The sequence below is a fragment of the Fragaria vesca genome, linkage group LG1, assembly GCF_000184155.1.
Source record: "Fragaria vesca subsp. vesca linkage group LG1, FraVesHawaii_1.0, whole genome shotgun sequence".
Classification (NCBI taxonomy): domain Eukaryota; kingdom Viridiplantae; phylum Streptophyta; class Magnoliopsida; order Rosales; family Rosaceae; genus Fragaria; species Fragaria vesca.
Window position 1 is genome coordinate 3,633,666 of NC_020491.1, and position 16,575 is coordinate 3,650,240.

A 16,575-nucleotide genomic window follows, 5' to 3' on the forward strand; every position below is an offset into this window, starting at 1 on the left:
TTGTCTTCGACATGCAAAGATTGGGCTAAATAGATGAGGATTTTAAAGTTGCAGGTATGGTACAGTTGGTAGTGATACCATTCATGATCCAAAAAGAATATTTAGTCTGGATTGAATTAGTCGGCATGAGAATCTCTTCTCTTCTTGGACAATTACAGCATGCAAAAGAAAAACGCGAATGGAGAACGCATGAAGTGATATTCGTCAAAAGTCTATCAACCAAAACCCAAGTTGCTTCAGCGATGTATTGTAATCCTGCTTATAACTTTTAGTTCTACATGAATGGAATTGTCTGTTTGGTGATGTACCCATAAAATGGCTCAAAGGGTTTAAACCCCGACTTTATCATACATATTTCTTAGTGAATTGGAAGTTTAAAAGTTACATAATTACATATTCATGGCACCCAAAGCCTCTGTCACATACTTACGAGCTAACGCATGGATATATACTATTACATGACTGTGTGACATACCTGCATAAAATTTAGAAGTCCACCAAAATATTTGCCCGACGAGAATCTTAAATAAACTTGCTGGCTTGAATTTTTCTTGTCCATTCCCGTTAAGCGCTCTATTCCGAACTGCCTACCATTTCTGGTTCATTTAAGACCCAATGTGCTTCCACTTCCAGCAGCGAGACACTTTTCTAACATTGAAAGGCACCTCTATTCTTGTGGAAGGAGCGCTATCTCAATTTCTTGGAGCGATTTTCCTTTAGTTTCCACCACATTTCGTTTCACAAAAACCACGGCCATCATGCAAACGGTACCAAACATAGAATAGAGAAGCTGTGGGCCAAGTTTTTCAAGTAGTTGCAAGAAGAGCAAACCCACGAAGAAATTTATCACCTGAAAACACCAATCACGATATCTTTAGATCATATACCAAATCAAAAAACTGATTGTCTGCTGAAGCAGCATATTGACATGGTGCTACGATGGTCCAGTCACCGCAACAATAAGCCTTCCAAAGTAACAGCCATGTAAAAAGAAGATGAAGACTATTCAGAAAGGAGAAAGATAGTTACCCAATGCACTGACATACAGACAGCCATTGCTTTTGCCCTGATGCGGCCAGGAAATATTTCTGGTAAAAGGAGACCTGGAACTGGACCTGCTCCTAGGGCAAATGTTAAAACAAACCTGCACATATAGTTATACATAACTTTAGATTGCTTCTCCAGAAAGTACTAATTGAGTTTTAAATTCCCAACTTATCTCGTAAATTAGTCATGTACATGTCATCTAGCATTTAGCATAAGATTAAAATTCAAGATATTAATACTCACATCAGCATTCCACCAACAGATAGGTACAGTGACCCAGGTCCTGATGAATAAGAACTCGCTGCAACGACTTGAACAGCCATTGCCATTGCCTGAGAGGATAAAATGTATTACAAAAAGACCAGCAAGAACATAAGCCATATATATTTTTGTTCGAAAGCAACACAGAATATATATATATTATTTTTTTTTTTTTCTAGTCAAAATAGCAGTTAAGTCGTACATGATAATGATGATATTGAGGTAAATTTAAAAAGCTAATATTACAGTAAAACATAATACAAGATTATTTAGTTTCCCAAGCGCTCTGTCAGATGATTACATGACTCTTTATATTGCAGGCAGCATTGAAGCCCATTTTTTTCAGCTTCTTTCCCATTAGTGTGATTTTAAAGAAATTTTTCAGTCTAATCTATATAGCAGTTCAGCTTCAACCAATTATGGTATGATATTTTACCATGCCAAAGAAGCTCCCTAACAGTAGCACCTTCCTTCCTACTTTATCCATCAATGTCATTGCGACAACAGACCCTGCAAATTTTAAGAGTCCATCCAGTCAAGAGACAAGCATGCAATACAATAGACAGGAGTATGCTACTGAAAATCAGAGTTACCTGATAAATTTGCAATTCCTATGAAGGCATTTGCAAGGCCTGATGGTACTCCGGCACTTTTGAATACAGTTGAGGAGAAATAAAAGACGGCATTTATACCAGATAGCTGTTGTAAAGCAAACAGGGTTGACCCAATAAAAACAACTGCAAAAGGAACATGTAAATAACAGAGAACTTCTGGAAAGCAGAAAGATCACAAGAAAGAGAGAAGGAATACACCATCGTTGGATGGCCCAACTATAAGCAAAACTATAGGAAATGCCAGAAAGTATTATATCTACCTCTGAAATGGCGGCCATAGAACAACTCTGAAAGGCTTACAGCATCTGTCTCATCTCCGCTGTCCAACTTGGCTAATTGTACCATTGCCGTTTTGACATGTGATCCACCAAGGAGTTTCTCAAATGCAGCTTCTGCCTCGTAAGTTCTTCCTTGCTATAAACATGATAGACACAGTTCAGATTTGTATTCAGTAAAGTTCAAAACTGTAACAGTTCAAAATTTAGACGCTTGTCAAATTCCTAAACCGTAATGATGGTAACAACCCTCAGAAAGTTTGTTTCAAACAATTGACACAGAACATCAGGCTATACTCTACATCTGTTTCCCACAAAGCAACAGAACATAATGCTTATGATCCAAAGAGACGAGTTTTTTCTTCTTCTTTTTTTTTTTTTTTCAAGTCAACACCATTAATTTGTTCTAACTAGTGCTCAAGAGGTTCAAGAAAAGGACAATATAGAATCAAACAAAAATATCCAGAAATGGTTTGTCGTATGATTATTGGTACGATATGAATATGAGTTTCCAAAGGACTTAGATTATCCGAGCAACAAGAGTTAATGGTGTATAGAGGAGACCTTATGTAGCCAATGTGGACTCTCCGTACAGAATACCATGGCTAGAGCAAGTATTGCTGCTGGAATTGTAGATAACCAAAAGCAAACACGCCACCTGACACATAAATTAAGATAGTTAATTTGAAAAGGTAATTTGAAGTAGAGATGTAGTGAAGCTTATCATGTTTTTACCAGCCCGCAATTTCTTTCACAGGGATTCCAACAAGAAGAGCCCCCATAAGTCCAAGGCATGTTGCAATCTGGATGAAACTACCATATGTACCCCTCACAAAAGAAGGAGAAACCTGCTCAGACAATGAGGAAACATTAAATAGGAAAAGACACACATGGTGCAATAGAAACTAAGAAAAGCTTATGCTGATTACCTCAGTTACGTAAAGAGAAGCAACAGGAGGGCCCAGACCCATACCAGTCCCAACAAACAACCTTCCTATAAGCATACCAGCAAGAGTTTTGGATGTTGCACTGATAATACAGGTAGAAACTTTAGCCACAAATCTTTCAACTTATATCATTTGAAAACATGCAGATTGGTGCACACAAGATTTGTGGAGAAGTTTAACTAATAGTAGAGTATAAATGCAAGCAAACACGATTACCAACAGACCATACTTCGGGGAAGTAAAGGCCAACTTAGTAACAGAATAGCAGGCGAATGAGGATTCACAAAATCATTAGCGTATACGAAAAGAGACTCACAGGAGATACCAGGAATCTAACTTCTAGACCAAAAGTTACATTATATGAAGATAGACCAATCTAGCAAAATAAAGCTCCTTGTAGTTCTTAATTAGAATGATAAGGATTGTGAGATAAGTGATATTCAGAGTATCCATATCACACCTGATAACAGCACCAATAATCATGGGCAATGCACACAGTTGAAAAGCCCTACGACGTCCAACTCCATCAGCTATCCATCCACTAAATAATGATCCGAGAAAGGCACCTCCCAAGCATGTACTCACCACCAGACCTTCATTTCAGAACAAATTATAAAACCCATGAGAATAAATAGCATGATGTACAATCCGAATTTAGATAGGAACACATTACAAACAGAGGAAGCAATATTCACTTCATGTCACCTTCAGCCAATGCGTTACCCTTGAAACCAAGATCTGCAGAAATGCTTTCAAGTGGTTCATTGACTACTCTGTCCAAAGAAAGATCCAAAAGCACGGTGTTATTACTTCATTGCTTCAACATAAACGTAATATGAGAGAGAGAGAGAGATAGAGATAGAGAGAGAGGAGGGTTGGAGAGGAAAGGAAGTGTCAGCACTAACCCGAGATGGTACCCGAACAAGAATGAAGATATAGTTGCCACTAGTACATGGGGTAAGGAAAGCTTCCATGAGGGGTCTGAAACTTCTGGAACCATACTTTTCTGCAAAAGAGCTAAGATGCAAACCAGAACTAAGATATTATCACTGAATTATACACATTTTAAGTCCCTCAACCATATTCTTGATCTAGATAACTTAAGTATACTCCACTCATGTTATCCCCTTTTCATTTTCTCACTCATCTCAGATGATCAGTTGCAAATGTGGAAACCTTATTTTTATCAAAAAGGCAGAAAAATACTTTAACAGATGGAAGGACTCTAACCATGGTACAACAGTCTTGACTTCATATAAGTACAACAAAATTGGACCATCGCTACAAATAGTGAAATAACACATACAGATGATCCATAAATAGTATTACCTGAGTTGTCTTCCATGTCTAAAGTATCATCAAACTCTTTTGATTCCATATCAGCTGCATTCAAATAATCTCTCGATGACAACCGCTTGTACATCGAGTATGCTTCACGTTGGCGGACCCACATAACCAAGCTGCAACCAGCCATTTTCACAAATCAGAGGAAACTAGAATGAAACTTCCGTGCACAATTGACTGCAGATAAAAACAAAATGCAGTTTTGTACAGCATTTAAAGTGTTTTTTAGCGATTAAATTATCAACCGGTATATAGACCATTTCTAATGCATTTATCAGTTCGGATGTTTTAATCACACTAACAAAGGTGACGCCTCTAATCGAAATTTTTCTTAACCATTCACAAATTGAAACTGCTAACTGAAGAACAGAGATCACTGATTTGATTCGAAGCTTGATCATCAATACAAAATTTTCATTACAAAACAAGCACATACACGAATTCTAACCAAGAAAAAAAAAACTCAGATTCAAACTAAACCGCACTGAGCTTACCGAATCAAAACTGATCAATCCAAACGAAACGTAAACCTCGAAGCTGCGATTCAACCGAAATCAAAATTCACAGAAACGTATACGAACCTCAATACCTTATCTACGTTGCGATCATCCAATGGATCTGAAACAAGAGCGGTGAACAATCGGAAGCCTCGTGAGAAATTTGAAGTCGGTGAGTCTCGCACTCACAGTCTCCAAGTTCTTCACGTCTCTGAGCTCCACCGAACTTCGCGAAGGCGAAAATGAAGTTGGCCGCGTAGAATTGAAGGTCCGGTGCGGTGGTTATGGTGATGAAAATGACCAGTGAAAGAGAGAGACGAAGTTTCTCTGTTAATTATGGAGAAAGCAAACACAGTACTATACTTTTCTCCTTTTTTTTTTTTCTTTCTCCAGAGACAAATATATACCTGCGATAAATAAAATTAATTAATAGTGGATCCAGTGCGGTCCATTATGTTTCTAAAGACGAGCGACGTCACCGCAGGTTTGGTGGCTAGTCGGGGCTCTATTGTCATTTCACATATTCAATGGTTCACATTGTGCCAGGTGTTGAAGTGCAGAGGATTGGAGTGAATCTGATTACAGACGAAACTAGTTTTACATCCAGGTGTTGAATTGTTGGTGGTTAGTCGCTGTGACGTAAAGAACACGTGGGCTGTTCTACCAAGACTAATTAATCTTCTCTTTGCATTTTAATCCCTGAAGTTTGCTTAATTTGCTAGAAAGGCGTGATGGTAGGGCCGGAGGTGGGTCCACAACCGTTAAAAGTTTAACGCGTGTACTGAGCTCGGCGACATGTAGTATATTAGTTTTGTTTTTTAGTCCCTGTATTTGCAGGAATTGCAGGCGTTATGGCGGGACTAAAGGTGGGCCCCGAACCCTTGGCGGTTTAACGTGTGTAATGATTAGTGAACTCCGTGCATGGCAGCGACAAGCTGTACATGGAAATGTAGTGAAAATTTGTTCCTACACTCCTCGAAATTTTTACTTCCGTTCGACAACATCTTTTACTTCTTTTCAGCCATTCAGTAGTCACAGCCAAACTGAAGGAGCAAAGCCCCACCGCACCATCAGCCTCGTCGTGCGCCCCTCCACAAGCGGCGGCTCTCATTACACCGATAACCCTGGTTCGTGTCTGATTCTCTCTATCTCATTCGTTTTTCTTCTCTCTTTTTTTGAAAATAATCATCATATATATAATTAAAAGCAAGAACGACGAGATTACAATGACCACAATAATCAAAATAGTGTTATTATATTAGCTACTTATTTGTGAGCTTAGCAGAGGATAAAATTAGTTACACACAAAATACCAGAGAGACATAAGACCATAGCAAATACGCTAAATTGCGGTACTTCAAGCCCTATGTATTCATCTAGCTGCAGTTAGCTCGTACAATCAGCCAAAATATCAATGCACTAACACTTCTTAGACTTTGATTGGAAGATACTTGTATCCGGACTAGTATGTACGTATGCGTACAGACTCTCTATTATTTATATACTTTTTGTCAATGTCAATCATAATCTTAACCGTTCTAAAGTTGACTTAACTAATAAATATCATATATGCAAAAAATCAACGTAAAAAAAAATCATTTGCTCAGTTGAATGAATAAAACAAATTAACGACTAATCATGAGACTGTTAACTTTCACCAAAACTGTTCATTTGTTTAATGCAATCGGTTGAGTTTTTACATTGATTTTTTACAGATGTGTTATTTATTAGTTAATTCAACTTTTGAATGGTTAAGATTATAATTAATATTAACAAAAGTATGTAAATAAGATAGAGCCCGAACGCACACGTACATACTAGTCCGGACTCCAAACATAAATATTTTCCACTTCGATTTTGCCATTTGGGTCAGGGCTTTAGCGGAGTGTTAGGCATAAATTTCTTGAATTTGAGCCTGGACCCAGGCCTAAGGACCCGAGCCCAAACCCAAACCCGACTAGGAATCTCGTAGATCTTTGTCGCAGCTATGGAATTCGGAGGCTACCTAGGGATCACCATCTTCCTTGTTTCAGCTTTTCGCCTTTCACTGGTAGAGACACATCGTTTCCTGCCAAAACTTTGCTTCATCACCGGCGCTCTTGATCTCACCGGCGTCATCATCAAAACGAACTCTGTGAGAGCTCGACAAGTTCCTTCTCCGGTAGAAACCAGATCTTTGGTTGTCGCTTTCAACAAATATGGTGGTCAAAAAGCCTCCATTTTGCAGCCCTCTTCAAATTCAGTGGCCAACAAGCTGCCATCGACAGATTCGGTGGCCAAAAAGCTTTCACTCAGTGTCGCTGTATGAACAGAGGCTGAGGAAAAAGGGTGTGGTATCGACAATGAACGCCCTGAAATTGGCAACAAGCGCCTTGGAATCGGCGATGAGCACCTTGGTATCGGCATTGAAAGCCATGGTTGGATGCCTAGGCCATGGTGGCTAGGGTTTGGGGGGAAAAATGGAGAGGTTGGAAACGAGAAGGAGCATGGAGGCTAGGGTACATGATTCCGTATGTGTATATCCTCATTCGTTTTTCTTCGTTGATTGTTCAAATCGGTTTAATCCAAGCGAATCAAATAAGATTTAGACTATTTTTTTTTTCTTGAGATGAAAAATTTGAATTGCCCTTACATATCTGGATACGTATCCTGCCATATCGAACACGTATCAGGTTGTTTCCCGGGGTATCCCGCTGTATCAGAGAACATATTATTATTTTACAAGACACCGGCTACACGCGGCCGGAAACAAAAAAATACGGCTTTATAAGGCCCGATACGCGTCCGGATACGTATCCGTAAATAATCTGATATGTGGGGGCAATTCAGATTTTTCATGATGGTTTTAGCATCCTCTCGGCAGAAATATAAAACGCGCGCAACTACTTGAGGAGCTCTCTCAGCCGCAATGGCAGCAGAGAAGGCTGAAGACGTGGCGATTCCGGCGGCAGCTCCGCGTGGCCGTTACGTCAACAAGAGGGCTCTTAAGAACAAGGCCGTCGCCGTCACCTTCAACGAGAAAAGTCTCAGGTACCTTCATACTAGACCCTGAAATTTGCTTCCTTTATGGTTTTGGTGAATTGGGTTTTGGAGGTTTGGATTTTGATTTGGGTTTTGGTTTGTGAAGTGACTTTGTGTCTGGGTTTCACAAGAGGAAGAAGAAGAGAAGAAAGGAGGCTGAGAAGAAGCAAGGGGAGGCTCTCAGGCGTAAGCTTCTTGAGCTCCGCAAAAAGGTTAATAATTTTATTGAATTATTGAATGGCGGCCTTGTTAATGTGTTGGGGTTTTGTTCTTGACGTTTTTGTTAATAGGGTTAGTGTTTAAGCTAAAAGATTGGTGCTTTGATGAACTTTGTTGATTTGTGCTTGTTTTTTAACAACAGAAGCTATTAGAATGTGAACTTTGCTTATCTAGGTGTTATGTAACTGTTAGTATGATAGGGTGATAGTGAAGAAGATTAAACTTCTGGCAATAGTTCCAGCATTATCAGTCAAACCAAAAGCTCATAGTTTGTTGACTTTTCCATATCATGTCTTTGGGCTATGAGAACTTTGGATTTGATGAATAATGAACTGGCAATGGTAAAATGTAAAAGCAAGAAACTTGAAGTTTGCTCCCTTTTGATTTAGAAGTGAGTTTTGCTCATTCTATCGGGAGATTCAACTACTTCCTTCGATTTTTTTGGATCAATGACAATATGACATTTAACCCAATTGGCCAAATTGTTGGTATTCTTTCTTCTCTTGGATTTGAGGACCAGTATATTCCTGCTATGACTTCTGTGCTCTCTTGACTTACAGAAGCTATACTAATTCAAGTAATTTGTTAGCCCAAGTCACCAGTAGTCGTTGCATGAACAAGAGCCATCTTTGAAGGAGTGAAAACGGCTTCTATCTCCCGCCACTATCTCCGCCTTAGATATCAGCTTCATCACTGTATGACAGTCTCTACAAACCCGCAAATTCTTCACGATCCTTATCATCCTTCGCTCAGGCAATCTTGCCAATCCAAAAGCTACTGCAAGTTTTTCACTGTGCATGACCACTGAATCTTCTTTGTCCTCCGCTTCTATATCATGCTAAACACTCCCAACCTCCGGCAATAACCTCCACCAACACGAAGTTTCAACATTATCTCCCTCAACTTCTCATAGGCCTCTTCTTCTGTAATCTTATTTGATTTATCACCGGCCACATGACCTTGTCCACTTCTCTCACTCCAACACAGAGTTTTCATGATCTTCTGGTCAGCCATTGATCTTCATTAGCCAACTTTTATTAGTTTGACATTTTTAACCTTGAAAGATCATATTATCTCAATGTTCTTGTATTTTTTTTGTGTGTTCTTCTGTGTGTGATTTATGTATATATCTGATTGGAAACTTTTCGTTGCAGAGGAGACTAGAAAAGGAATTGGCTCTCTTTGGTGGAGCTCCCCCTGCTGCTGAGGGAGAAGCTGATGAGAATGATGAGGGAGATGCGAGCCAGGAGGAAGATGAAGAAAGTGAGCCAGATGCACTGATTTCTGGTATTTTTGAAAACTCTGTATTGCATGCACACCTCTTTATTGTGTCAGTACTTGAAGCTCATGGCCGACTATCTTTGTTACTCTGGTGCTACTAAACTCTCACTAAAGTATTAGTTTTTTGGTTGTTGGCTTCTGGGATAGTAGATCACAGTAATAATATAGACATTGGGACTGCACAGAATATCTGATCATATAGTTATTATAGTAGATCATGTAAACGAATTGAAATGCACTTTAATCACATCCGTGTTACTGCACAGAATATCTGATCATATAGTAGCTAGATATGGGTTGTGTTTGCTTTTATATACAACATCAGTAAAGTAATAGATTTCTTTCCATAGTTGGGAAAGATGAAAAAATTAATTCCCTCGAAATGCTCTAGTGTAAACAAATATAATATAGGAGTCATACCAATGGCATTTTGCATGTGTGACATTAACTTAAATGTATCTGCCTTTCTGGTTTTACATGGATAGATGTGGATTTTGATGCTTCATTTTACACTCAATATGCATTGGAGTTGACCTATTTCATGTGTTCGAAGGTACAACAACTTATGACAATGGTGACATAAAAGTCACAGTGACAACAAGCGAGATCTCTCAAGAAGAGGAAATCCATCCAGTTAAGAAGACAGAGGCTGTAGTGCCAGAAACAGTTGGAGCTAATAAAAAGAACAATGTTCCTGTTACCAAAAAGAAACCTTTCAAAAAAGTTGGAAAACGCAAATCAGGGCCAAAGATGCAAAAGAAAAGAGATAAGAGGAAGGGAAAGGAAAAAGGCTCGAAGAGGCGCTAGCTACTCTTACCCTTATCCAGTTCTTTGGAGTTTTTGGATCTACCATGTGTCCTTGCTTTGGAGATATATGAAGTACATGATTTCAGCTGACCAGAACTTTCATTTGGATTTCGTTCGGGTTTAACTTTGAACAATTTGTGAGCAGGTGGAAGTGGCATTTGATCGAATTAAGATCATGCTTTCGACTGTATACTAAAGTTTTCTGTACAAGACTTTTGAATGAAATCGTTTCAGTTTTGCATTGTTAAGCATATTTATACTATATACTAACATTCACTGTTAATCTTCCTGAGGCCCCGCTGACGTCTCCGGACTTCTTAACGTTGCCGTTAGCCACCACGTTCCGGTTCAGGAATTTTAACCCGATTTCTTTTCGAAGTTCGTGTGAGAAGTGTTATCATATGAGCTTACCCAGTCTTTTACGATCGACTAACCCATGGAACGCATATTTAAATTTCACTTTTTCCTTTTGAAATTCGCGTGAGACGTGTTATCATACGAGCTTACTCAGTCTCTTAGGATCGACTAACCTATGAAACGCATGTTTAATTTTCAGTTTTTCACCTATCTATAGTCAACCCTCGAGATATTATGAGCTTAATAAACACACACGTTGCTATTGTAATACCCCAAAATACCCCTGTTATAAGTCCAACAACAACATGGCGCCCCACTAAAAACTGTCGCCCTCTTTTGTAATTTCACTTCAAACGCGCTGTTACGGCTCTACATTACTCGCAACCAGCTCGGCAGCTCATCGCCACAACGGAAACAATGGTCTCGAGAAACGAGGAGCAAAGTCCACCGCACCATCAGCCTCTTCTCAGCAGTCTCGTCGTGCGTCCTTCCACCAGCGACAGCGGCGGAGGCGGCGGCTCTGGTCGCCGCGGAAGCGATTACGATCACGGCGAGGTCCGCCACGAGCCTCCTCCTCCACATCAGTACACTCGTCCTGATCGTTACGCCGATAACCCTGGTTCGTGTCTCTGTTCAAATCGCTTCGTTTCGATTTCTGTATAGAGCTTTTATCTTGTTTGAAATGCTTTGGTTTGGAAAAGTTGCGATTATATATTATTTTCCTGGAATTATATATGCACTAGATCTATATAATTTTTGTGTATTTAGAATCTGATTTGATTTATATGTGAGGCTAGCTTTGAACAATCGAAATCGTGTGTTGAACTGATTAGGATTTTTGATTAATGATTCTGAAATCGTGCTAGTGATAAAAATTAGGTTTTTAGAACGTTTTGCTTAAAGGCTGCATGTCGAAACGTGTAGGTCTATGATTGACCACTTATGCAGAGTCAAACTGTGAATAAATTCTGCTGTTGTGTCTTACAGCTCTGAATGTTGCCTGCAAGAACTTGAATCTTGAGGGAAAGCATGTTGGTGTGAGTGCAATCGTGGATCATGGTCTTGGGGGATTATAGATTCATATTCTGGGTGTTTTTTGTTTGTGGGAGATATCAGTGATGGGAATTGGACATGATGTCTGCAAAAATTGTGGGTTGCTGCATCGATGAAAGTAGGTGTCTGGGCCTCATTCTGTTGTGTTGCCTATGGTTGCGGTGTTTTGGGTGTAATTTTCCTTCGGTTTTCATCAGTTTAAGGGATTGATGAATATAGTGTCTGGTTCACATGCAGCAAGAGTTTTGTTTGCTGCCTATCAAGATTGGAAGTTAGAGAGGGATATGTGATTAATGTTGGTTCATTCAAATTAAGATTAAGGCTGGTCTACTCGGGGATGCTACGGGAAGATGAAATTTTAGGAAAACTGCAAGATGATGGGAAATTCAGTTTGGTTAAGTGGTCCTGAGATATCTTTGTTTGGATGTGAGTGGCAATAAGGAATATGGAGCTTCTCTAGTTCGTTAATTTGGGGTTGGGAGGTTGTTTGTATGGATCTCATTTTTCGTTTTTTTTTTTATTCTTCCATTCTGATTGGCGAGTTGGATAGAGTAACTAGTATGAGTTTATTGGGTGTTGACTCGGTCACCTTGGGGAAGTTTGTTTAGCATGTCCACTAGGTTTTGGGGAAGTTTTGTCAGTTTTCCCCCAGGAATTTTAATGCATAACCATTCTGAACAGTAGAGGTATGAATGGTTTCGCTTCTTAGTAAAATCTGGGGGTTCAGAGTTGAATTTCATAAGAAACAGAAAAAAAAAAAAAAGAAGCCAAGTTGGTCTGATTTACAACATTCAATCCAGGAGTGGGTAAACTGAATTATGTGGAGTGTTGAAGCTCTGTGGTATTATTTTCTAGCAGTTCTTTTCACGTGGGCATGTAAAAATTGGTTTCGCTGCTACTTCATGCTGGCAAATGTCAACTGTGGGTCTTGGGCCGAATTCACTTTTGGATTATTGTACTCTGTGCTGAGTATCAGATAGGTGCATATGCATCTTCCAATTGTAGGCTTCAGATATGGTTAAAGTTTTCCTCCTTCTGACCATGGATGGTGCATAGAGCTGTGGTTGCTCTGTTAGAATGATTCTGGGTTTTTCCAATTCTGTGGGTTAAATAGATGTGGTTATTGGATATGGCTTGTAGTGGCTCATATGGTAGATTGGATTTGGTTTTTGGAAATATATGAATTCACTGTAATTATATCGTCTCAATGGTGCCTTCTACCCTGTGTGATGTGGACTGTGAGGTTGACTTGCTTATTGCTGTGTTTTAATGGTAATATGCGTCAGTTGTTTGGGGGAAAGGATTTGAACTTGTTACTGTCTTCCACTCTTATAATATGTTTCTTTTACCTGCACACAAGAGAGGCCCTGAATGATGGCAACAGTCCTTGCAACTCCTAAACCCCTGGCTACTACAAATATATTCTACTCCCATTATCTGTTTCTCTGTGTAATTTGGTTGTTCTCATCTAGCATTCGCTACCTTATTCCAGGATATAAAATACGTGCTGGTTCTGCTTCTCCTGTACGTCGTAGGGATACAGATAACTACAGTCCTGAGTACGGTCATTCAGGTGGTCCACAACGCAGGCGTGGGTTTGGTAGTGCACGGGATCCTGGTCGATATCGAGACAACTCACCTTATGCTCGAGGAGGAAGGGGTGCTGGCAGACCATTTGGTAGAGGTCTAGATGGGCCACGGGTTGGTCCTTGGACATTTAGAGGTGAAGGGAGTAGGAACAATCCAAATGTGCGCCCAAGGGAAGGAGACTGGATTTGCTCTGATCCTTTGTAAGTGACTTACCCTTGTTTTTCTTTTGGTTCTTTTCCTTTCCGTTTATCTCTGAGGTTTTTCTGAAGTTATCTTTGAGGTTTTTATGATTCAGTGATCCCTTGCCAATAGAGATATGCACATGTGGAGACTTACAAAATCTTGTCACAAGTTTTGAAGAGTTAGATTTATGCAACTAAGCTGTACCCTAGTTGAATACTGTTCCTTACATTAATAAGCTTTCTAGTAACCATATCTGTGTGAGCAAATGATTTTGTATTTTAGTAGCTACAAGCTAAACCCTTTAAGGAAGAGGTTGCTGTTCTAATACTTTTGTTTTCTTATTCTGGCCGCTTGAGTTTGCTTTTAAGTTTCCCTCGAGTTAATGCATGTAATCAACCACGTGCAGATGTGGCAACTTGAACTTTGCAAGGCGGGACCAGTGTAACAGCTGCCACAAGTTCCGTGATGGACCTCGGGGAAGTCCTCGGAGGGGATACCCTGGCCCTCCGCCTCCAATTTCTCCACCAAGACGCTTCCCTGGTCCTCCAATTGATCCTCCCCATGGAAGACACTTGAATGGCTATAGGTCTCCTCCTCGTGGCTGGGCTAGAGATGGCCCTAGAGAGTTTGGTGCTGGGCTGCCACCTCCAAGGCACGAAGACAGGTTCCCTGACCACCAAATGCGAAGAGATTGGTTGGATTACTCAGACAACCATAGAGGAAGAACCAAGTTTGACAGGCCAATACCTATGGATAGGGGAAATAGAGATCGCGGGAGGGATAGTTTCTTTGAAAGGAAAGCATTTGAAAGGCGACCACTGTCTCCCCCTTCACCACCACCACCACTTCCTCCTTACCGTGGCCGATGGGCACATGATGCTAGACAGAGAAGCCGTTCACCGTTAAGGGGTGGGCTGCCACCAAAGGACTTTAACCGGCCTATGTACATGGATCGGGGACGAGACGATCGTCGTGGCATGGGGCGAGACCGAATTGGAGGTGCATACTAAAAGTGTGCCTGGGACACGTTTTGCAGTTGTAATTTTGTCTTCACCAGCTCAATTTCTATGTCTGTAATTTTGTCTTGACAGAGTGAGAGAGGTTGCGCATGGCTTGGTATTAGTTTTAGTATTCTGTTCTACTTATTCACCGACTCTAAACCGCTTACAAGCTCTCTTGTGACTCGATGCTCTGCGGTTGATGTTGTCGATATGGAGTATTCAGCACTATTCTCACTTTTGTGTCAATTTCTTACGTATGAGTGCTTCTGGAAATGAATACTTGGACAGTCATGAATAGTCCTAAGAATTGTTTGCATTTCTATCTACATAAGTTGAGTTTGCTGTTTGCTGTTTGCTGTTGGAATTCGGACAAGACCATGTTTTGTGTTTTTGGTGGATTGGGAGATTTCTCTGGTGCTGTCTAAGAACGAGTGGCCGAGTGTGGAACAAAGGTTGGGAAGTTTGAAACGTAAACGTGTATTTTTTTTGTTTGATGACAACCTTCGTACAAGTTCGCAGGCACGTAAACTTGGCCTTACCACCGGAATTGTCAACGTCGAGGTCGGACATTGTGGGCCCTTTTTGTGCCAACTTCACTCTCTGCATGTACACTTGACCGTTTGACTGAGCCTTTTTTTGTTTTTTGGGTTACATAACTAGCTTAAACTTTGATCTAATTTGATACGGTTTTACTTTTAAAAAAATCAGATTCTATCCAAACTTTTAGATTTTATAGTGTTTAGTAAATGAAAGAAAATCAGTTTTTTTTTTAAATTACAGGTCACTGGCAGCAACTTTTAGAAACAATCTGAATATTATTTTTAAAAGCAACTGTCACTAAAAACACTAAAGATTAATAAATTTTATCTTGGCAGCACTTTTAAAACTAATATTTACCAAACACAAAACTGTTTTAATTCACAGCTGATTATTTTCACAGTACAACAACTAATTTTTTTTTTAAAGTCACAGCAATATCGAACTAACCCTTAATCGGTTAATTGGGTTCTTGAAAGAAGAATGGTGGGTATAAAAGTTAAAAACATCCGAGTTTTGAATTTTAACCACAAAAAGTTTAGATGAGGCTACCTATCAGCACTACAATATTTTGTAGGTTTACATACCCTCAAACTCACTTTTCATAATAATTCCCTAATGTTTGGTGTTTCAAATCAAACATGAACTAAAAAGTACTATGAAAAGACAAATATATTTAGCATCACATTAAGTTGTTGTGAAATAGTAACACTTATATCTACATCCGCACTCGTATGTTTCACTTATTTAAGCATGTAATGTAAGCTGAAGACAAAAAAAATCATGTCATGAGAATAAGACAATGTGCACAAAATTGTATAATAGACAAGTTATCGCCGACTTATCATTTGCAAACACAGTGTAGATCATGAGTTCGAATTTAGGTAACAATTAATTACCGCAGTAACAATGCAGTTTTTTTTTTCGTTTGAGACGACAGTAATAATTCGGTTTATTCGCATAAAGTTGGTTAGGTGAAAAATTCTCTCCGAGTTTCTGTAATTACACAAAAAAGTACTCTAATCCGACGGTCAATCCGTACCATACCCACACTCCTTATGAATACCCACCGTCTATACCCACCCTCCCCTCCACCGTCAGATCACCCCCAACCCCTCATCCACCGTCCAATATTCCCAAAATTGAAATTCAAAAGCCTGGAAGAGAGAGGGAGGAGGAAGACGAGGAAGAAGAAGAAGAAGAAGAAGAAGAAGCCACACAACTAAAAAAGAGGCGCCTTCGCTCTCTCTTCTCTCTCGAATCTTCCCAAAGCCTCTCTCTTTTCTCCAATCCCCACATTTCAAACCCTAGATTTTTCTCCAACTCCCCCACCACTCTGTTTTTTTCACAATTCGGCGCCGTTTCGATTGCGGCCACTGCCGGACGAGCTCCGCCGCGGGTTTCGAGCTGCGCCGCGGCGCAATTTGGGAAAGGTGGAATCTTTTGATCGCTATCCGGATCTGAATTCGGCGAATTGCGGCAGTAATCAGTGGGATTTGAGTTTTTAGAGAAATTCGGGGGATTTTTTTTTTGGGCGAAAA

The 16,575-nt window shown here is 39.9% G+C and overlaps 3 protein-coding genes across 3 annotated transcripts; 2 read left to right on the forward strand and 1 right to left on the reverse strand.

The window, feature by feature from the left end:
• Window positions 1-243: 243 nt before the first annotated feature.
• LOC101293125 (probable plastidic glucose transporter 2-like) lies at window positions 244-5,205 on the reverse strand. The gene is made up of 14 exons (XM_004287344.1): window positions 5,070-5,205; window positions 4,474-4,604; window positions 4,050-4,161; window positions 3,850-3,917; window positions 3,605-3,737; window positions 3,127-3,226; window positions 2,933-3,045; window positions 2,762-2,855; window positions 2,183-2,336; window positions 1,902-2,045; window positions 1,745-1,818; window positions 1,291-1,379; window positions 1,030-1,144; window positions 244-850 (listed from the first exon to the last, which is right to left on the reverse strand). Exons 2-14 carry the CDS (start codon window positions 4,595-4,597, stop codon window positions 668-670), a joined length of 1,503 nt encoding a protein of 500 aa, XP_004287392.1. The 5' UTR covers window positions 4,598-4,604; window positions 5,070-5,205; the 3' UTR covers window positions 244-667.
• Window positions 5,206-7,604: 2,399 nt separating this feature from the next.
• Window positions 7,605-10,559, forward strand: LOC101293421. The gene is made up of 4 exons (XM_004287345.1): window positions 7,605-8,015; window positions 8,113-8,218; window positions 9,380-9,512; window positions 10,060-10,559. Exons 1-4 carry the CDS (start codon window positions 7,894-7,896, stop codon window positions 10,311-10,313), a joined length of 615 nt encoding a protein of 204 aa, XP_004287393.1. The 5' UTR covers window positions 7,605-7,893; the 3' UTR covers window positions 10,314-10,559.
• A 519-nt stretch (window positions 10,560-11,078) lies between these two features.
• LOC101293710 lies at window positions 11,079-14,812 on the forward strand. Its single transcript, XM_004287346.1, has 3 exons — window positions 11,079-11,289; window positions 13,216-13,513; window positions 13,903-14,812. The coding sequence occupies exons 1-3, from the start codon at window positions 11,088-11,090 to the stop codon at window positions 14,504-14,506; spliced, it is 1,104 nt and encodes a 367-aa protein (XP_004287394.1). The 5' UTR covers window positions 11,079-11,087; the 3' UTR covers window positions 14,507-14,812.
• Window positions 14,813-16,575: the final 1,763 nt, after the last annotated feature.

Excerpts from the sequence above, each read along its gene's own strand:
- LOC101293125 (XM_004287344.1), bottom strand. The coding sequence starts at position 4,597 with ATGTGGGTCCGCCAACGTGAAGCATACTCGATGTACAAGCGGTTGTCA. Across the intron at positions 1,145-1,290 it reads TCTGTTGGTGGAATGCTGAT|GTTTGTTTTAACATTTGCCC; the intron begins GTGAGTATTAAT and ends CTATATGTGCAG. Across the intron at positions 851-1,029 it reads TCTGTATGTCAGTGCATTGG|GTGATAAATTTCTTCGTGGG; the intron begins GTAACTATCTTT and ends TGGTGTTTTCAG.
- LOC101293421 (XM_004287345.1), top strand. The coding sequence starts at position 7,894 with ATGGCAGCAGAGAAGGCTGAAGACGTGGCGATTCCGGCGGCAGCTCCG. Across the intron at positions 8,016-8,112 it reads TTCAACGAGAAAAGTCTCAG|TGACTTTGTGTCTGGGTTTC; the intron begins GTACCTTCATAC and ends TGGTTTGTGAAG. Across the intron at positions 8,219-9,379 it reads TTCTTGAGCTCCGCAAAAAG|AGGAGACTAGAAAAGGAATT; the intron begins GTTAATAATTTT and ends TTTTCGTTGCAG.
- LOC101293710 (XM_004287346.1), top strand. The coding sequence starts at position 11,088 with ATGGTCTCGAGAAACGAGGAGCAAAGTCCACCGCACCATCAGCCTCTT. Across the intron at positions 11,290-13,215 it reads TCGTTACGCCGATAACCCTG|GATATAAAATACGTGCTGGT; the intron begins GTTCGTGTCTCT and ends ACCTTATTCCAG. Across the intron at positions 13,514-13,902 it reads TGGATTTGCTCTGATCCTTT|ATGTGGCAACTTGAACTTTG; the intron begins GTAAGTGACTTA and ends AACCACGTGCAG.